Here is a 22,489-nt window from a genome sequence, read left to right as displayed (position 1 = left end):
AGAATAAGACAGGTCAATGTGCATGCTTTAAGTAAATACTTTAAGGTCCCAAAATTATAGAGCGTTAATATGGGAGTTTACCATATTCATATAGTCACGGATGTGTTCACTTGTTCCAGAATAATCTTTTGACATTAAACGTAACCCACAAATAGCTGTAAAAGGTTGTGAAACACTGTAGGCGTTTATTAGCCAAGCTAATAATGATGTTCTATAATTAATTAATTTATTTAGCAATAGGTTGTTTTGTAACGTTTTAACTGTCTATATTGCATCTTCACTTATCATTTTTGGTTTATATGTTAGTATTTTTTTGTTGGTAGTAAGATTGAAGAGAACATCCTGTTTCTACATCTATTGGCCTCCAAAATGTATTCCTGTCCTATGCTCGATCATGCCCGACTCCAACTTTTAAGGGTGGGCCAACTTTTAAGTGTTACATTAATTTAGTTGTTATTTTCCAATTAAAATAAGATGTTTAATAACTAAAGGTTGGCTAGAATGCATTTAAACATTAGACTTTGGAAAGCGTTAACAGATGAACCAAGACTCTTGGTCTTCATAGGCAGATAAATGTTGAAAGTGTCAGTGCAAAAAAATAAAATAAATAAATAAATAAAATATAATAATAAAATAAGACTAAACTACAGAAAAACTGCCAGAAGGAAAATGAATGAACTAATGTTGATATTTTTGCTCATTCCCTATTAATTTCATTTCTGACTATGAAAACCACAAATGTGACAATGTTACAACCAATGAGCATGCTTCAATGCTGGCCTCAATTTTTTGTGTGTTCACATACCAAATTCCATCAAAATCAGGAAGTTTTAGACCATTTATAGATTTATAACAACCTCAGAGAGTATTAGGTGCATTGTTATTTTGGGGGTCGCGGGCTAAAAAGTTTGTGAGACCCCTGGTCTAGATCAAATCTACATGCCTCAATACATTGCTGCCATGTGATAGGTTGATTAGAAATTGGCGTTAACAAGCAGTTGGACAAGTGTACCTAATAAAGTGGCTGTATGTGATATATATATATATATAAACAATTTTGTATTAAAATAATAATAATGATATAGCTAGATTACAAATATGTTCTTATATCTCTTATAAGCATTAATCCACTAGAATTACTATAGATATATTACTATATATTTATATGGGAGTGGTGTGTTTTCAGTTGTGATGTTTGGGATAAGATCATGGAGTAGTTTTCCAAGGCAGGCCTGAGTCGCAATGTTTCACCAGGGCAAAACACACAGAGAGTGACCTGCACTATAGAGGAATTACCAACTTACATTTAGTCATTTAGCTGACGCTTTTATTCCAAGCAACTTACAAATGAGGACAAGGAAGCAATTTACACAACTATAAAAGCAACAATGAATAAGTGCTATAGGCAAGTTTCAGGTATGCAAAGAAAGTGTAAGAAGCAAAACAGTATTTATTTATTTTTTTGTAGTTAGGTCAGAGAGGGAATTGCAAATTTGTAAGGAAAGTGGAGACTAAATAGTAGTTTTAAGTCGTTTTTTGAAGACAGCGAGTGACTGCCGTTCTGATGCAGTTAGGGAGTTCATTCCACCAACTGGGCAGATTGAACACATGACGTCACACGGGTTCAACTGCGCATACCGGTTGCAAAAAAAGACCGGTTGCTATAGCAAACATGTCGTATTGTGTAGAAGGATGCCAAATTCGAAATAGAAAACTTTAATTTTACCGTACACCACACTGCTTTTAATGCCAACTGCAGACGTCTGTGGCTAACAGCCATCAGAAGCGCTGAATGGAGTGAGGACCTAATTAAAATTGCTGGACTCTGCAGTTCTCATGTTATATCCGGTAAGTTCAGGCTATGCTGAAATGTTTTTGATTGCAGCAATGATTTCAGCCTAAACAAGTTAATATGGTTAAGTAAACTGCGGATACTGAATGCTAAGAATAAAATCTAAAAGTGTAAGCTCACAAACCCTGCGGTGCAGTTCGTTGTCAGAATGCTGCTGTTTTCCTTGTTGATGATTAACCATGCCTTGTATAGCTCGGTCTTCTTTCTTGTCTTTGGCTAGGCAGAACATCGGTTTTTAGCACTACAAAGTTTTGAATCTGGTAATCATGGAATATTATTTCCTGCACATGACCACATAGAACAAAATTGTGGCATCCAAAGACTTGTAGGCCTTTAACTTCTCTCAAATCACTTGGAGCTTCAATGAGATTGTATATTTGGGGCTGGATGCTTGGCCATTTCGTCTTATCCAATATCCATTGGGAGGGTGCTATCGCAAATAGACCTTTCAGATGAACGCCGCTCACTTTAACGTTAATTTTGCCGAATCACTGTGCTTCTCACTGGGTGGTGAGCTGTTATAATAATGTTTAAATAATATATATATATATATATATATATATATATATATATATATATATATATATATATATATATATATGTAATCAATATAACTTATTTCTAAGACAACAACAAACTCTGATGTCATTCCCTCGCTGTAAATGCTAGTGCTGCAGTTTTTTTCTGCAACCTGAATGCTTACAAACCGATAATTTGTCTATACATGTAATACTGAACACTTTTAATAAACCCATTAATGGTAGTTCTCCTCTAATTTGAATGTACAACAACAAAACATGATGTACTGCCCAACTGGCATATCTGCAATATAACGGTACCAACATTGGTAGAACATAGGAACTGTTACAGTGGAATGGACTGTAACAAACATTCAAAATAACACACCACCCTCTGCTGGCTGAAATGTCAAAACTAGAAATCACTTAAATCTAAAACACCATAAGAGCTCATCTTCTTAAATCATCCCTTAAATCAAGCTTAAAAATTAAGCAAGACAAAAAGCAGAATGAGACATCCAGAGTCACGTGGTGTAGAAAGACTTCTCACATACTTTTATTTCCACAGTTCTCCTCTAACAATTTTTTGTACATTATTTAAGAACAGATTGTTATACACAGATACTGAAGCAGGTCAAGGGAGGGGAGGTGAATAGAACAGAACCCATTACAAAATGGTCTACTTAAAGCACAACAAAATGCATGTGTATAAAAGAACAGGGCAGCAGCGCGCGTGTGCGACGGCTGCCCCCAACTCGATTCTCATTTGTTTTTGTTTTTTTTTCATCGTCTTTTTTAAATAGATTAATAAAAATACAATCTTTTCATGGACTGTGAGGAAACTGCGAAAATTAGAGGGATCTAAAGGCGTGATGATGGCTGGGCAAACGACTGCCACGAGTTCTTCATTTTCTTCTAAAACAAGTGGCCAGGTTTGAATCAAGTGGACAGGAAAGGGGGAAGAGAAAAAAAAATGGCACACGGCAACTACCACTGGCTACTTTTCACCATATATTTGAATACTCCACATGTTCAACGACAGTACACATTGAGAGAAAAGAAAAGAAAGCTCTCCACGTGTGCAGAGAGTGCAAGAACGCCGTCCGGATCTCAGCTGGTCTTCTCCGTGCTGTAGTGCTTCAAGGTAAGTGGAGTGGGTTGTTTTCTTTCTTTGAAATCGCCATTTAAAAAACAAGAAATGAATGTAAATAAAGTGACAACATCATGTAACGGTTGTAAGAGGAAATAAAGAGCAGCTTCTAGTGAAAATGGTAGCCCATGGCAAGAGACACACACACACACACACACACACACACAAACCGGGTCTGTCTGTCAGCTAGGATTTTTTCCCCCCCGTTCAGAACGTCGGAATTGCGAACGAACCTCCGTGATTGGTTCAAAACCTGGTATGAATCAAAGACATCAGCACCAAGTTCCTTTCCTTGCATCACAAAAAGAGCTCAAGCACAAATCTGGACTTATAAATATTTCAACTACAGACGACATTTTGCACTTTATCTTGAGCCTCTCTTCAGAATTCAGCTCCTCGGAGACGTTCCTCTCTGACAGCCGTCACTCAGGCGGCAGAACAAAGGGAGACACATCGGGTTGCCTTCGAAATGTCCTGGGATTGGGAATGTCGGTGTGCCTTTTCGTTCATTCGTTCGTGCGTTCTTCTCACTTCTTTTGATTTGAGATAGTGTTACTTGACGAGACCTGGTAAGGTTTGACACCCACGGCTGGGTGTTGCCCCCTCCCTCCCACAAACCCTCCCCCACCCCACCCCCCTCTGGCAGCGGTTCGGGGCGAGGTGCGGCCCGTCTGCGGTACCCTCTCGCCCAGACGTAAGCATTTCTTGACTTGGATGATGGAGCCATGCACAGAATGCCCTGGGGGCTGCAGGCCAGCCCTGAATAGTAGCGCTGGAGCTTGTCCCTGTCATCTGTTGGCAGGGAAGTAGTTGGGGTCCAGGTAGTTATAGCCTGTGCTTTGCGGTAAGCAGTAGTCTTTGTCCAGGAAGGTTTCGGCCTGGCAAACCGGCTCCAGTCTGTGTGTGGGCTTGTGGGTGTCCGTTCTGAACAAACTAAAGGGGCAAACAGAAAGGTGCACAGTTACAAAACTGAGAAAAATGACAGATTTATGCCTTCCTCCTGTCAGCAGGTGGCGCTATAATTGTGTAAAATATGGGTGTGTAAATGTCTTCGGGAGAAGAATCTTATTGAACATGAATTTTCTGGCAGGTCAGACATCGTGTGGCTTAGTTATAAGCCAAATTCCTTCTGTCAGCAGGTGGCGCTATGACTGTGACTCAATATAGGCATGTAGATGTCTTCAGGAGAGGATTCTTATCAAACCTGTGAATTTTCAGGCAGATCAGACATTGTTTGCCCGAGTTATAAGTACTTTCTCCTCCATGGCGAAGCACTGAACTTGGTCAGTCCGCCATGAACACGCACTTCAGTAAAAACTCAAGATCTTCACAATTTAGCATCACAAAGGCCTTTGGACGAAACTAATGGAACATGGATTCGATGTGATAAAATTTGTAGGAGGAGTTTGTTACACTATAAAACAAGTCATTTCCTGTTGTCAGCAGGTGGCGCTTTAACTGTAACTGTATATTTGCATGTAAACGTGTTCAGGTCAGGACTCTTATCTGTTTCGTGGCGAATCGTCAAAGTTTGCGAGGCCGCCACAGACACGCCCTTTGGCAAAAACTCTAGATCTTCGTGATTTAACATCGCTAAGGCCTTTAGATGACAAAAGCCAATTTTGGTGTTGATCCGATTTAATCCCTAGGAGGAGTTCGTTAAAACACAACACCTGGAAATGGCAAAAACTGCACTTTTTCGGCGGAGGAAGTTAAAAATATCTGACTTCCTGTTATGTTTGAGATTTCAGTCCAAGAGACTTTTTTTAGTATTTTTGTAGGTTTTAGCATGTTTGATGTGTGTGGCAATTTTCGTGCATGTGCGTGAGATAAAGCTCGGGGGCCTGTCTGTCTAATGTGCATAGGTGGCACTGTTGAGTCATTTTGCTATGAACACTTCCAAAACCTATAACAAACGTAAATCTTTGCCACTTCTGGGGCGTGTGCAAAGTTTTGTGAGTTTTCTGGCGTCTTTAGACCCTCAAAATCACAATATATTCCGGTGCTCGGTTGTTAAACATGTTATTAAATGTGCCATTTTCACCTGCTTCCAGATCACATGCAATGAGAAGCAATGCAACTAGCTGTCATTAGCTCTCTGTCACTAGCTCTCGATTTCAGGATCCCTCTATCTTTTACATAGCTCGTCACTGAACTATGGCTTTATATAGTAAATGCTGCTCCATCTGAAAGCAGCTGCTTGAGATTTACTACTGATCACAGAGCCGGCTTCACTGACAAAATATGTAAAAAAATCACCTTCATCGAATGGTGCAGCACTCTTCCCCTATTACTGTGACATTTGTTGTCAATCCTTCAGTTATTGAAACTACTCACACAAAATTGTTGTTAACCAATTTTGAGTTTGTCTGGTCAATAATTAACAATAAATTGTTCAAATAATTTTATAATTATAATAATTAGACAGTCATTCAACAAATGAAGAATGAATATCATCCTTTCAACACAGAAGTCAATGAAGTCTCTCACATGCATCTATATTAGCAGCACACAACACTTCAGTTGGATTCAAAAATCATGAACTCGTGCTTTTCTAAAAAAAAAAAAAAACCTGAAAAGTACCTCTGTGCTGTCAACTAATGCTTTTATGTGCTTTTTTACACCTTCAATGTGAATTATTAAGGCCTAATCACTGAAGCTGCAGGTTGTAAAGTCTGCACAGGAGGTGGCAAAGCTCTATAGATTCTGCATGCAATTGCACCATCAGCAGGAACTCTGGAGTGATGTAAGCCGGACAGAAGCCCAATCAAACTCTGCATTTAACAGAATCTAAAGCTGGAGGATGGAGGACGTCAAGATCAAAGCTGGTTTTTGTGCAATAACAATGGAGATGGAACAGAGATGAATGGAATCTAAAGTAGTAACCAAATTGGGCAATGGCCCAAATGACCCAGACTTAAATCATTCACAGTTCCGGCAGTGCCAACACACCCCAAAAAAGTTCTTATTTCATCATTACTGTGAAGAAGAAGCTAATTTAGCTCCCCATTAGTAGTAAAGGCATTCCTAGAACTAAAATGTTCTTAGTTCATGCTGTTTAAAAACAGGTAAACTGCAAATAGTTCTAGGAAGTATGGAAAAAGTTCCTCTGGTGTAAAAAAAAACTGTATAGCTGGATTTATATTTTCGGTTGGTGCCGCATTGTGCACCTCCGCACACTGCGCGCGCACCTCGCGAAGCGGAAAAGGCTTTTATACTCGCCGCGTTCGGCGTTGTGATATTCTTTAAAAAAAGGGGGCAGTCAAAAGAAGCTGACCTTAAAATCAGACGGATAAACAGAGAAGTAGAAAGTTTCTGGAACTGCGTCATATCATTACTATTATTCAATATTTTAAACAAAACATTTTTATTTTTATTTTATTTTGATGATTATAAGGATTATTATAACCATTTTTTTAAATCAAACTTTGATGCAGCACTTGCTTTTGTTCATATCTTGGTAAATTTTACCTATTAAAGTTTATTAAAATATTAATGACGAACCGTACCATTTTTTAGGTACCCTTTGCAAAGGTTACCTAGCACAACAAAAGGGAACCAAAAGGCTATATTTGAAATAACAAACTTCTTTAGCTCATATTAAAAACGTGCCTGTGATCATTGAAGTGCTTCTGACATTCGATCCTTTCAGAAAGAGACAAACCCTGAGAGTGAAGCGCGAAAAAACAAAGGAGAAGCTGGAAAAACAGCAGCAAATGATTCTTTCTGCAACAAGCTGCCATGTTTAACTATAATAATCACCTTCTGGACTATTATAAACCCAGAATGACGAAATTACTCTTTAACAGGGGTTACATCTGCTGGTGAAGATTACAGACACAGATGAGAGGTTTGCTCTAAATGTGGGCTATATTTCATGTTGTTTTTGAACCCAAATAAGGACTAAATATATGCTGTGTGTAGTTTTTCTGTAATTGGTAACATATCAGAGACTGTAAGGGGCTGTATGAGTTCATTTATGTTGCATTTATTTATTTATTTCATATAATTACAGACGTTACAGTAGGCTATCACCATTTCATTGATCTGCAGTTATAATCCTATCATGTTCTTAGAAAGGTAAGTAATGAACATTTATACACAAGTATTTATATGTATAAATCATCTGACTTGTGAGAAGTGCTTCTCATGATATGTGAATGACCAGTACAGCTTTACTGTGACACTTTAAGAATTTTGGTGAATGTGTCGGAATGCAGATAGATTTAAAGACATCAAAACGCAAGGGGAAAAAACATATTTTTTAATCTACACTGTTGTCTTCTAAATGTAATGTGAGACTCACCAGTCAGAGCAGGTACTGCAGAAGTCCACGGCGTTGTCCTGCGGGCAGTCCTGACAGTGCCACCGCACACCCTGGATGGGCTCCATGCCACATATGTCACACTGAGTGAGAATTACATGCCGAAACAAAAGATGCTGAGCATTAAAAACAGCCACATTATGCTATTATAGAGATGTCTAAAAGCTCTAAAGTTCTCATCCTTAATGGTTCATATTTACATGGAGAAGAAGGCTTTTAGTGCAAATGTCCTGTCGAGTAAACGCTAGTACATTTTTGTTTATGTGTATTTTTATATTATACATTTATATATTATATTATATCAAATTATATTATTTAATATTATATTATATTATATTATATTATATTATATTATATTATTTTTTATTTTATAATATTAAATTATATTATCTTATATTATATATTATTTTGTATTATATTATATTATATTACAACAAATTATGTTATATTTTATATTATATTATTTTATATTAAATTATGTTATATTTTATATTATATTATATTATTTTACATTATATTATATTATTTTATATTATTTTATATTATATTATATAACATTATATTATTTTATATTAAATTACATTATTTTATTATATTATATTATTTTATATAAAATTACATTATTTTATTATATTATATTATTTTATATAAAATTACATTATTTTATTATATTATATTATTTTATATTAAATTACATTATTTTATTATATTATATTATTTTATATTAAATGACATTATTTTATTATATTATATTATTTTACTTTATTTTATATTAAATTATTTTATATTATATTATACATTTTTTAATTAGGTTCACTCAAAAAAAATGTCTGTTGTTTTCTTCAGTGGAATACAATACAGCAATCAATGTTGTTTTTGTACTTTAACATGTTTTTTTTACAAGAAAGACAGTAATAGAGTGCTGGAACAACACAAATGTGCATATGTACCTTATAGCCGACGTGCTGTGTGAGAGCGCTCTCGGCCTGGAGCTCGTGTAGTTTCTGTTTCTTGAGTTTCTTCAGCTCCAGAAGCTCTTTGTACTCCGGAAGGTGTCGCAGCTCCACCGGTACCCCGTCCTCATCCTGAAACAACACAGCAGGGTTAGAACAGTACAGCACTATTCACCACATCAACTGTCAAACTGTCGCCACTACAACAGGCAGTCTATTCATACACAAAGCACATCAGCTAAACTTTAGATTCCCAAGGCCAAAATAAGGCTACACTGCCTGATTCCCAAGGCCAGAAGAAGGCTACGCTGCCTGATCCTGTCATTTAATGTCATCTGCTAAATGTCACCACATAAGTAGACATTTCAAAACAATTTGTTCCATTTATAATCTTTAGCTACAGTGCACCTGGAAACTTTTCATAGCGCTTCACTTCAAGAAATATGATTTAAGTGACTGTGAACGTGACATGGTTGTTGGTGCCAGATGGGCTGGTCCGAGTATTTCAGAAACTGCTGATCAACTGGGATTTTCACGCACAACCATCTGTAAGGTTTACAGAAAATGGTCTGAAAAATAGAAAATATCCAGTGAGCGGCATTTCTGTGAGTGCAAATGCCTTGTTGATGCCAGAGGAGAATGGCCAGACTGATAGAACAGTAACTTAAATAACCACTCCTTAAAACTGACGTATGCAGAAGAGCATCTCTGAACACACAATATGTCCAACCTTGAGGCGGATGGGGTACAGCAGCAAAAGACTACACCGGGTGCCACTCCTGTCAGCTAAGAACAGGAAACTGAGTCTACAATTCACACAGGCTCACCAAAATTCAACAATAGAAGATTGGAGAAACATTGCAGGTCTGATGAGTCTCAATTTCTGCTGCAACATTTGGATGGGAGGTTCAGAGTTTGGCACCAACAACATAAAAGCATGGATCCATCTGCCTTGTATCAATGGTTCAGACTGGTGCTGGTGGTGTAATGGTGGGGGGATCTTTTCATGGCAACACTTTGGGCTCATTACCAATTGAGCATCGTGTCAACACCACAGCTGTAAGAGCCAGTTATGCATAATTCATTTGTGATAATAATTTTGTTAAAAAGGTTAAAACATGATAAAAATTTATATTTAAATATAGTAAGAATTCATTGTGATTGTATTATCTAAAATGCATAATTTAATAATTGATACAATTTAAAAACCTTTACTTTGGTATTTTGGCTTCCGACAGCAATACGTCATGAGGTCATTAGTTCATACATTTAAGTCAGATTGCAGTTATGGATGTTGGAAGCAACACAGTTTTTTGACCGAGCTGATCGAGTCTATTGTAACTTTGTATTTTTGTTTGCATTTCTTCAGTAAACATTTTTTAAAAAGAAGATTCGGTCTTACTTGCGTTTTTGCAAATACTGGTTGTTGGAATAGAAGCTGCAAAAGATGATTTGCACGAAAGGTGTGCCACTACAACAGCCTACCTGAGTATTGTTGCTGACCGGGAGTGTACATTGTATAATCAAAGAAGATACAAAATAGACAAAATGACTTTTTAATAATTTTTTAGAGCCTTAATTTCTCTAAATTTATTTATCAACTCTTAATATTTTTAAGACACCACAGACATCCTTTTTATAGCAAGGAAAAGCTCCATTCCTAATCTTCATTTTCAACGCTTTTGATGTCACGCTTCCCAGTAAGCCCCTCACTAATTCATGTAAGGTTCCCTGATGCCTGGCAACGCACAATTGGTTATGTTCTCTGCAGGACTCGCTGACCGGCGTCACATAAAGGTTACGTATCAGAGACAGAGAAAATGTCAAGCCACTGCAGTCACTCAACACACGGCCCTCTTTATACACAGTTCAGCCGAAGAGACGCAAACACGGAGCCATCCTCTAATGATTCAGTCAAACGGCAGCTCATCATCGTCAAATGATCAAATAAAAGCAAATCCCGACTGAAAATGCCAGTGTGGAGTGTTTAATTGATTTCCTGTTTGAGAAAGACAATTAAATATTTGCCAGAGGGAAGGAGAGAGAGGCACTATGATGGAGCGAAATGAAAAAAAAGTGAACTTTTTTTATTTTAGTTACACTTTACCTTACTTATAGTGTAGCTATTCATTTGGGCAGTAATTCAGAATTCATGCTGATTATATACAATTATACATTTCTGTATAGGCCAGAGACACTGCTGCAAAAAAATGTCTAACTGCATGTCTAGTATTAGTGGTGTCAAAATTAATTGTTTCTTTGGTGCACCGCGATGCAGACGGGGAAAATTCGATATCGCTTCAGTAATAATCAAAACCGGTGATTACGTACTGACGTCATTTATCTCCTATGCGTGATATCGCAGTAGAATACTATGGCAAAGGAGGCGAGGGCGAGTAAATAAAACGCTCTTACTACTTAAAAGGTAGATGATAATGCACAGTTCCACTGCTTGTGAGTTTGCTGGAAAGTCTTTCATTGACACTAAAGAAGGCACAGCACATGAGGCACGTTTTCACTACTAGGGAGAAATCTCGTACTTTTGATATTGGCCCGCTGGCGTGTTTGTGAGGTAGCTTTTTCTCTCCTCTTGGCTGGTAAAGCGATACTTGTGGATCCGGACACGAGCGTGCTTGAGGTTTAAGTTTTCTCCACTGTGTCTATTATGGATTACCTGTGATAACCGCGTATTATGTGCATATATACTGTAACCCCGGCTGTTCTTCCCGCGTCTCTCATTGGTAAACAGCGCTTTAATTTCTAAAGCCAATCGCAGCCCTTTATGTTGAGCAGGGGAAGACAATAACCAATCATAGGGGTGTAAGACCTCTTTTGGGATAATATTTACATTAGTTTATTTGCTATAAATGCTCATGTTGTTCTGCGCATGTGTTGAAATTTTGTTTGACGCATACACAAAAAATCTTTTTTCTTTGAGCTGGTCAAATTAAAGGTACAGTCCATATAACTTACTGCTTGTAAGGACAAAATTAATATATTTATAGATTTCAATAAAAAAAAAGTTATTGTGTTGTGAAGAAAAAATCTAATTATGTATGGAAAGCATCATCAGTGCACTGTGATGCACCAAGATATCCAGTTAAATTGAATTGATGGCATGATAATCGTAACCAAACCGAACCGTGAGACCAGTGTAGGTTCACACCCCTATCCGTTAGTGTACAATGGATGACTGCAAATTTTTTTAAGTTGAATAAAGATAAAACTGCAATTCTTATTGTGGGCAAAAAAAAACCTGAACGAGAGAGGATTGAACCAGAATTGGGCTCCTTAGGTTTACAATGTCAAAGAATTAAAGAACTTGGGTGTTATTTTCAATGCTATTATGATCTTAATCTTAAATCTCATATTAATCAAGTTACAAAAACACATTTTTATCATTTGAGAAACACTGCACTGCACTGCCAGAATTCGTTCTTTACTATTTTTGAATGATGCTAAGAAATTCATTCATGCTTCTATTTTCTCTCAGCTTGATTACTGCAATGCTATTTATATTGGGTTTACCTAAAGGTTCTTTAAGGGAGTTGCAACTGATAGAAAATGCAGCAGCCAGAGTTTTAATGCAATTGAAGAAACGAGAACATATTGCACCAGTGCACAGTTATACCAGTGCACCAAAGTATATATTTTAAGATTATTTTATTAGTTTATCAGGCACTTCATAACCTGACAACTTCTTATATTTCTGACTGTTTATGGCGATATAATCCAAACCGTTTGTTACGCTCTTCTAGTGCTGGACTTTTAGAATTTCACTCTAAATCTGATGCGATCTGGCAGCACCTCTTTTAGTCACTATGCTCCAAAAATTTGCAATTGTCTCCTAAATGAAGTGAAAGAAAGCCCCAGCATTCATGTTTTTAAAAAGTGTGTTAAGACGCACCTTTTTAAAACTGCATATGTGAAGGGTAAGCATTTTAAATATACAGTTGAAGTCAGAATTATTAGCCCCCTTTCATTTTTTTTTTTTTTTTTTTTTTTGAGCAAGGAAATTTTACAGTATGTCTGATAATATTTTTTCTTTTGGAGAAAGTCCTACTTGTTTTATTTCGGCTAGAATAAAATCAGTTTAAAATGTTTTAAAGACTATTTTAGGTCAAAATAATTTTAAGCCCCTTTAAGCTATACTTTTTTTCGATAGCGTACAGAACAAACCATCGTCATACAGAAACTCAACCTATTAACCTAACTAACCTAATAAACCTAGTTAAGCCCATGTCACTAAGCTGTATAGAAGTGTCTTGAAAAATATTAAAATTATTTACTGATCCACCATGGGTGGTCCACTGTCATCATTTACTGGCAAAGATAAAATAAATCAGTTATTTGAAATGAGTTATTAAAACTATTGAGTTCAGAAATGTGTTGAAAAAAAATCTCTCCGTTAAACAGAAATTGGGGAAAAAAAATATACAGGAGGACTAATAATTCTGACTTCAACTGTAAATATGCATATTGTGTACATGTACAGTGTGTGCATGTATATGCATATGTAAGGAATATTGTTCGTGTTTGTGACTATTGTTTTAGATATATGCGTGTACATGTATGCTTTTATCTGAGTGTATATTTGTTGTTTACTTTTCTTCATTTGTCAATACATTTATTTACAAATCGTGTTTGCTTGTTGTTTGTGAGGCGCTTTGAGTTGCATGCATGTAGAAAAAGTGCTATACAAATAAAATCTATTAATATTATCATTATTTATTTAACCCTTGTGAGCCGTAGGGGATGTTTTCATCCACCCTGGAGTGATTTCGAGTCTTAATTTGGCCACAATTTTTCCAGTTTCAGCAAATTAAACAACTTTTTGTGAAAAATCTTATTTTGACACATGTTTTGGGTAAATGTTTAACAATATACTGGGCAAATTTCATTACTACTCTTTCATTATGCTAGTGACTGTTGTTGCCTCATTGACTTCCATTGTAATGACAATGTTTGATTGCAATGACACAATATATTCAATAAATCATCAGTTTCAGTGCAAAACAGCTCAGTTTTTGGCTTTTGTATGGTGTTAAATGGAGTGTGTTAAAATCAAAATAAGCACCTCAGCAGAACATTGTAAACATGTTTTGCATGCACCGTATAAATCGCTGTTTTTGCTCTATAGAACTCCATATAAAAACCAGAAACATTTTTTGCTCAGGCCTATCTAAAGCGTTAAAGGTGAAAACTGAAGATCAACAGTAAAAATGGCTAATTTCACCTCTTTCTTAACAGTGACAGTTTCTTAATTTCTTAACAGTAAAAACCACCAACAATCAAGAATGCATGATTATATGGTGTCATGGACTTGCAATCAAAAAAAATGTTGTTACAATGGAAGTCAATGGGGCAATAAAGCCACTAACATAATGAAAAGGTAGTACATTTGAACAATACACAAGGGTTAACTAGTGAGTAATATTAATTAATTACATCTACTGACTATATGGTTGGGAATAGAATGTGGCTTAAGCCTGGTTTATACTTCTGCGTCAAGTGACCGGCGTAACCCACGGCACATGCAACGCCCGTAGCTGTGCATTTATACTTCTGCACGCTGTCTCTGATGGTCTGCATTAACACTTCCGAAACGCTAGTTGGCAGTGAGGTGTTAATGTTCCACTGTGTTGAGTTTCTTCGCTGCTGTTTTGCTTTTCCTGAACACTTCCTGGATGTACAAGTGGCTCAAACTCGCTCATTTTAAGGCAGGAACCGGCGGACATGCAAAAACTTTAACTATGAGGTAAACACAAAACAAAACTTTCCATCCGGAGCTCCTTCACGGGACTCCACACTTGTAAACTATCGCTACATTGGGCTCGCATCCAGCTCGTGCCATTCGCGCGGCTGTCGGTCCCGCCCAGACTCGTCAGCGCTACCAACCGGCCAATCACAGAGCTTGCGCTACACGTTGTAGCATACGCTGGCGTTTGATGCAGAAGTATAAATCAGCCTTTAAGCTTATGATTAGTTAGATGTAAATATGCATAATATTACTATAGTAAGTGCATGGAACATGTGCAACGAAGAAACCTAAAGTGTTACCTTCTTTATTTTTAAGACCTAATTAAAACCTGGAATAAAAAATATGATCTTAAGCAGGACTGACCGAATCATCTGCGCTGTTATCCTGCAGGCTGTTGAAGAAGTGTGAGCGTTCATCCTCGTCATCCATGTAGACGGGCGGTTCATATGAGGTGAGGAACGTTGAGGGCCTGTACAGGTGTTTGTTGAGGTGGTGCTGTCGCTTACTTGAGGCCTGCGGTCACAAACAAGACGTTCAGTCAATAAATATGCAATCAAAAAGCAATTTAAATAACTAATCATGGAATTTTAACAGGGCATTCACACAGATACACACCCATGTAAAGTCTGGGATCAGTAAGACCTAGTTTGTAAAAATAGTAGCAACTACATTTAGAAAGAAAACTACACTTATCAAGGTTATGTTGTTACAAAAATCAGCTCAGTTCAGGCTAACCTATTCATCACAGAATCTTGAAAATATATTACATACAATACGCTATTTGTACATATTAGTGGTGGGCTGTTATAGACGTTAATCTATTCTCAAAGCTGGGTTGGAAGCTGGGTCTATTCTACACAAGCTATGGTGACTTTCACCTTGATATTTTAGCGTGGATGTATACCTGACCGGTGAGCCGTCTGACAAAAAAGTGCCCTTCTGAACCAAATCAGCAGGATGCCCTTCTGAATCTTTCACTTACTTCGAAGACACTACTGACTACGCTTACTTGGACATCTGTAATCTAGTTAATTGCCTTAATAGACAAAAATATAATGAAGGTGTTTATGTGAAGTGCTTTCATGTTAGAGTTTCCTGTAGTTTTGGGTGACTTTAACTGCAGTTTCACTTTTTCTCATGAACATTTTATTCATGCACTCGTGACAAACTGGGGTATTAGAATTTAATAACACACGCCAATTGAAAAGAAAAAAACTTCCCCATTTCACGATGTGTGCGCGGTCCTGAAAGCCGCGTGTGTGGATCTTGTTGGAAAATATGTGGAAAAGTCCTACATGACAGTGAAAGTGTGATTGCGGTGTTTACCTTAATAATAGCACTTATATATGCATACTCCACATGTCTTAATTCCATTTCTGTTTAGTTCAGTTATGACTTTAGTCAGATTAGGATGATAAAAAAAATAATTAAAAAATAATTATAATTTTTTTTTTAAATAATAATAAAAATAGCTGTTTTAAGCTTATGTCGGCCTACAGTTCAAAATTCATGTTTAACTGAATAAACAGTTAGTAAACACAAGTACACCTTATTGAACATCTTTTATTTTCATCACCAATTATAGTGGAACAGTTTCTCAAGCAGTTTGTGATGCATTTTGGAAACAGGAGATGAGCCCCTGGTCTAATGCGCCACCTGGCTTGAGAAACCCATTCTGAAAGACTTATTTTTAGTCATTATTTGGGTATTGCATTACATAAATATTCCATCCATCCATCCATCCATCCATCCATTCATACATCCATCGTCGTATCCGAAGAGCGAGGAGGGATGCGGTGGGGAGGAGTGAGAAGGGTGCGTGACGTATTTGAGGACCGGGAGGGAGACGAGCGATTTCAGGGAGATTACAACTCATTTTCGGGCACCCGGAGGCCTCTGTGCATTTACGATAGACTCCCGGAACAGGGAGACTTGGGATGTCTGGAATGACCTCCCAGCCTACTCATAATTCTCTCTTCATATAGCCAAATGCCTATTACACATCCATGAAACACTGTGATATAGCCGGGCTCGGATCGTGTCGCTTTCTCACTACAATTGCTCTACTCCAGAGTTCGTTTCAATCAGGGCCGGAGTGGGACTCATTTTCAGCCCTGGAGTTTCAAGCCAGACCGGCCCACCTCAGTTCACGACTGATTCCAATTCAGTTGTTAATGGCACTATCACGTTTTTTTCAAGAAAACTGCTGCTTTACAAATTCAAATGTTCAACAGCCCTAACAGTATTTTATGTCTTAACAATAAAATCGAAAAAAAAAAAAAAGATTTTTTATGGGAGATTCGATCATAGGTCTGTGAATCTGAATTGTATTGTGCTTACCACTGGACCACGTTGGCGCTATTACAGTGAGAGTAAAAAATAACTAATGGCTTGCCACCCTCAAGACACAGCACTACTTTCTTTTGATGGCTCAATCTTTTTCTCCTATTTTTAGATTTCTGATCAAGTTATGTCAGATTTATTAATGTAGTGAATCATTTGATTTTCATTGAGCAGGTGTATTATTCATTTTATTCGAATTCTTATATTCACTAAGGTGCCGCTGTTTGGGGTCGATAGTTGCATTACATCATCATCATTAACGTTAGTTAACCTGCAGGCTGCATTTTTCTCACGGGGCTGCGAGAAAATAAATAAAAAGAGCGGCACTACGGCAAAATAATGATTAAAAAAAGTAAAGCTATGGTCAAATAAATAAATAGAAGAAAAAAGTGTGACTGCTGAGAGTGCAAGCAGCTAGGGACACCGGCCCTCGCGGCCAAAAAACAGACCGGCCCACCGGGAATTCTCCCGGTCCTCCCGATTAGCCAATCCGGGCCTGGTTTCAATCGAGCCGAGACCACCTCATTCAGGCGATTCCGGGCTAATTGTTTTGCTGCGGATCAGAGAGCATTTGCTGATTCACATATGCCAAACGAACCGCGCTAACTGGGGAAATGAGACAGGTTCCGAAACAAAAGTCTAGGTGTGAAAGCACCCTAAGATTACAACAGAGAAAATTAAGATTAAAACAGTCCTCTTTTTTTAGTGTATTTTTGGCAGGCACAATGGTGTGATTAATAGTTATTTGTTTATTTCAACAAATAAAGTTGGGAATAATAATTACAATTGCGAGACTTCAATGTTCTTTTTGTCAGGAGCATTTTCACTTTCTCCTGCATTCACAGGCGTGCTTTTGTTGAAAGGTTTAAAATGATAAGGCAGTGGCCCTGCACTGTCATCAAACAGATAATGTGACTGAGGAGAATCTGGTGGAGAGAAATCCTGCACTTTTTTACACAGCTCTTAGATCCGCTGCTCTCCGAGTCACAGTCTATCTCGCCTGTGCGTGTGTTTGAAAATCAGCATGTGCACGTACTGAAACTCCCCTTTTCATGCAAACCCTTCCTCTTTCGCCACTTGACACGCCCACCCAAACAGAGCTGGACCACTTTTTTCAAACTAGAGGTGTAAAAACACCCTGCTGAGACAGGGGGCTTCATGGCTCTTTAAACAGTCACAAACCCTTTGTTGTAGTAAATAATGTGTAAAGATAAATATACAAATTATGTGTACATTACATGACATATAAAGAAAATAATACAAATGTAAAATTAATTTAAAAAAATGATTATACCTTTTTGCTGTACATGCACACATTGGGTGTTCTGCCGGGCACTGGAATTCCAGCCTTTGTCAGTTTTATGAAATACTTCTGCACCCTGCTAGCAACCTGCAGAGAAAAGCAACAAACATTTGACATAAAAAGAGCTGGCCATAAATTCAGTGATGAAGCTTTCTGACCACAGCTTTTATATTTTCAGACTCTTGTCACATTAGCAAAAAAAAAACCCATCTGTAAACAACAGAGCTTCCATTAAATGAGGCTTTGAATTGCATGACTTATTTATTGAGCAGTGAAAATGTGACTAGAAAGAGAAGTCCGTCAATGCTATGAGAGAATGGGCAGGCCCTGAAGACGCACCTGTTTGGCGGTCCTGTTGCCAAGTTCATCTGCGATCTTCTGCCAGCGTTTAGACTCAACCTCCTCTGGTGGGAACTTCAAAAGCAGCTGCTCCAACTTTTTCTACAGGTTTCACATACAAGATGAGATGAGAAAACAGCTACACCAAAGACTAAAATGTACATAATAGCATACGTTCACAAATTTAAATGGACAATTGTTAGGGCTGCACGATATTTGAAAAAATTAGCGATATTTTGTTTTGTTGCGATATAGATTGCCATATAAACAGCATGATTTGGAAAGAATTCATTAATTTAGACTGGGGATTATTCTGGAAGAATATAGGGATTACTACTGAAAACAATAGAAGTGAAATATTTTAAAATCACAGTATTTAGGTACAGAAGTTAAATATTCAAATATAGAATATTCACACTATACACTTACTGGCCATTTTATTAGGTACAGGTGTCCAACTGCTTAACGCAAATTTCTAATCAGCCAATCACATGGCAGCAACTCAAGGCATTTATGCAAGTTGACATGGTCTAGACGATCTGCTGCAATTTAAACCAAGCATCCGAATGGGGAAGATGGGCTGGTCTGCGTATTTCAGAAACTGTTGATCTACTGGGATTTTCATGCACAACCATCTCACGGGTTTACAGAGAATGGTCAGAGGAAAATGGCCAGACTGGTTCCAGCTGATAGAAAGGCAACATTAACTCAAATAACCACTTGTTACGAGTGAGGTATGCAAAAGAGCATCTCTGAACGCAAAACATGTCGAACCTTGAGGCGAATGGGCTACAGCAGCAAAAGATCACACTGATTCCCAACTTTCTTCCCAGAAAAAGTGTGAGTTTGAACTGTTGTTACTCCATTTTCTGTGCAAACTCAAAACATTGGCAAAAAAACACAGTTTTACACAGAATCCCCACTGCCAACTACTATTTCGGAAGTGTTATTGCAGAGCAACATGGACAGAACGCAGAAGTACAATTGCTCACAAGGATATCAGCAACATGGGGGGGATGCCAATCTCACAATAATAAAGTATAAATTGGACTAACAGTGTTACAACCTGTGCACATTTAATAGTTTGTTTAAATTTGTTTATAGACGTCTCAGAGTTCACAGCTACTAGTACTACCTGCTCCTCGATGGTCCACAGCTGGTTGAAGGTGTCTGGTTTGCTCTGGTTGCACAGCCTTCCTCTGATCATCTAAACAAACATCATCAGTAGGAAAATCAACAAAACAGCATACATGGGCATTGTGGCTACACTACACACACACACACACACACACACACACATATATATATATATATATATATATATATATATTTTGTCTGTCTACAGAACAACCCGTCGTTATACAATAACTTGCCTAATTACCCTAACCTGCCTAGTTAACCTAATTAACCCCATTAAGCCTTTTAACGTCACTTTAAGCTGTATGGAAGTGTCTTGAAAAATATTTAATCAAATATTATTTACTGTCATCATGGCAAAGATAAAATAAATCAGTTATTACAAATGAGTTATTAAAACTATCATGTTTAGAAATGTGTTGAAAAAAAAAATCTTCTCTCCGTTAAACAGAATTTGGGAAAAAAATAAACAGGACGACTAAAAATTCAGGGGGGCTAATAATTCTGACTTCAACTAACCTATTAAAGTTAAATATTAATGGCAATAGAACTTGGGTTGCTCTACAATTATATATTTTTTTAATTATGGCAATAATAAAAATAAAATACTGACCTTTTTTTTTGTTTTTATTTTGCCCACTCAACAATTCACACATTACTGTCTAGCTAGCTTAGTTATCACCAATAAAGCCTAGAAATTGGGAAATAGTTTGAAAAGAAAGACAATTTCAAAAGAGGGCAAATAATTCTGATTCAACTGCGTCAAAAACATAATTTGTTATTTAATTTTAGTTTGTAACTTGTAAATTGTTTTAAATTTAAAATTGTCATATATACATCAGTGTGAAGCCTATGAATGGTGGAACACATATTCTGTAATATTAAAACCACCTGGGTCTCCACTTTTGCATGGTCTCTTTTTTGTTTTAACAAACTTATCCCTCAGATTTTTCCGAACTTTTCCAAAAACTTTCCTCCTTTCCCACTTGTGTTGCAATTTCTAGCCAAGAATTATTGGTCATCTGGTTCTACTTCTTCCTATGATCACGCATGGACGAATCATAAAGAAGATGTGTGTACAGTCATACCTATTTCAGACAAAATCTCTTCAAAGTGTTTCATATTCAACTCAAATCAAATGCGGCGCCGTGCAAACTGTTGACCCGAGTCTCAAAACATTTTGTGAGCTCCGCTAGCCAAAATCATGCCGTGCGCACCCAAAGCAAATCTCCGCAAACACAGTGATGACGTCACATTCACAGCGCACAGTAAGATCAATAACAGAAAGCTGATTGGCTATTGTCGGTATTGGGCATGTCGGTCTTATTTGTAGTAAATTACAATTGACCCTTCGCTAAGCCCCGCCCTCCTTAGTTACTGTTGCTACGCCTGTCAAGCTTTCGTGCCTGGCATGGCTTTTTCAATGTGTGTGCGCCGGTGTCAGACATTGCCAGGGATATAATGTCATTTTTGCCGAACAGGTAAGATATCCGAGAAAGCCAGACAAAAAAGGACTGCAGTATGCATTACAGGGGTATATTCACGGCATAATAGGCAACTGATTAGAGAATAAATCAATCAAAATTAAAGCTAGCTTAGCCTAGCCGCCTCATACGCTAACCATTCAACAGCTTAGCTCATGCTCAGCAGGAGATTTGAGATTTAAAAATAATCTAATAATAACTAATTAAACTGTGATTTCTCTATTTTTAGCCAAAAAGCCTGATCGATTAATTAATGTGCAATGAAATATAGCGTTACTAACCCACGAGGAAAAACATGACAGTGCTTTTACATAGTTGAAATTGATCGATTTGGACTGAATATTAGCATCATTGACCCAAACCAATGTACAGTAAGTACTGTCAGTATGTGTGTGTTCTTTATAAATGAATGAAAAACAGCTGCTGGTAAAGTATACTGATCGCAAGTGCTCAGTTTGTGATCATATCTCGGTTTTGTTCTGTTGATTTGTAATTTCAAATATGCGTAGCTTGGAAGAGATGGAAATAGGAAGTTCAGTAAAGTTAGCAACAGATTCGCAGATTTGTATTTTTTGGATCAATAACTCATGTCATTATGACCTACTTGCTATTAGTATGACTAAGTTACTAACATTATGGCGAAGGCTTAAACAGAGCCTTATCATAATATTGAGCGAAAAAAAAAGAATAAGACAGCTGTGAAACATAACCAGCTTTGTATTTTTGTAGGAAACACAGTTTAGATGTTTAGGGTAAGAGGTGTGTGAGTTTTTGCCGTCTGTCTATTAATGAATGTGTCAGGAGTATCAAAACAAAACCAACTTAGCTCCACTCCTTTAGCGCCCCTCACAGTGCTTGATAAACGCTGGCATTTCTCCTCTTGGGTTTTAGGTTTTGAAAAGGGAAAAAAATTCCACCATCCAATCCAAACTTTTAAGGATACTGGGTATCAGATTTGCACAATCCATATGCACTCGCTCGAAGACTTGACAGAGCCCCTGCGCGTAGCTACAGTTGCTAAGCCACGATTGGTGGGTGGCGGTTTTTGGGTGTGGCTTAGCGAAGGGTCAATTGGACTTGTGAAATAAAGAACTACAACACCACGAAAACCAAGCAACAACAACAAAAAAGAATTTAAGTGAGCACTCGATGTAGCGTTACATGGACATCGGAAAAATAAGTGTAAAAATATTTAAGATATATATAAAATATTTAAAATATTTACCAAGAACAGTGAATTGAATTTTGATTTTAAATTTTCGACTTTTAAGACCCTGCGAAAATCCTGTATTATCTTTTTCTAGCCAAAGTAAAGCAAATAAGAC

At 37.3% G+C, this 22,489-nt stretch overlaps 1 protein-coding gene across 2 annotated transcripts in view; it reads right to left on the bottom strand.

Annotated features, from left to right (window-relative positions):
• Positions 1 to 2,902: 2,902 nt before the first annotated feature.
• Positions 2,903 to 22,489, bottom strand: part of zzz3 (zinc finger, ZZ-type containing 3) — a 61,802-nt gene continuing 42,215 nt past the window's right edge. Inside the window, exons 6-12 of one of the 2 annotated variants that reach the window (XM_005163282.6) lie at positions 19,679 to 19,750; positions 18,544 to 18,645; positions 18,196 to 18,291; positions 14,922 to 15,071; positions 8,795 to 8,929; positions 7,827 to 7,927; positions 2,903 to 4,453 (exon numbers count right to left, since the gene is read on the bottom strand). In XM_005163282.6, the coding sequence (XP_005163339.1) occupies positions 4,309 to 4,453; positions 7,827 to 7,927; positions 8,795 to 8,929; positions 14,922 to 15,071; positions 18,196 to 18,291; positions 18,544 to 18,645; positions 19,679 to 19,750 (801 nt within the window). In that variant the 3' untranslated portion in view covers positions 2,903 to 4,308. The remainder of the gene's footprint in view (positions 4,454 to 7,826; positions 7,928 to 8,794; positions 8,930 to 14,921; positions 15,072 to 18,195; positions 18,292 to 18,543; positions 18,646 to 19,678; positions 19,751 to 22,489) is intronic. The other variant, NM_001100027.1, reaches the window with a different exon arrangement.

The sequence above is a fragment of the Danio rerio genome, chromosome 2 (genome assembly GCF_049306965.1).
Source record: "Danio rerio strain Tuebingen ecotype United States chromosome 2, GRCz12tu, whole genome shotgun sequence".
Taxonomy (NCBI): Eukaryota; Metazoa; Chordata; class Actinopteri; order Cypriniformes; family Danionidae; genus Danio; species Danio rerio.
This window is presented reverse-complemented; position numbering and strand designations above follow the sequence as displayed.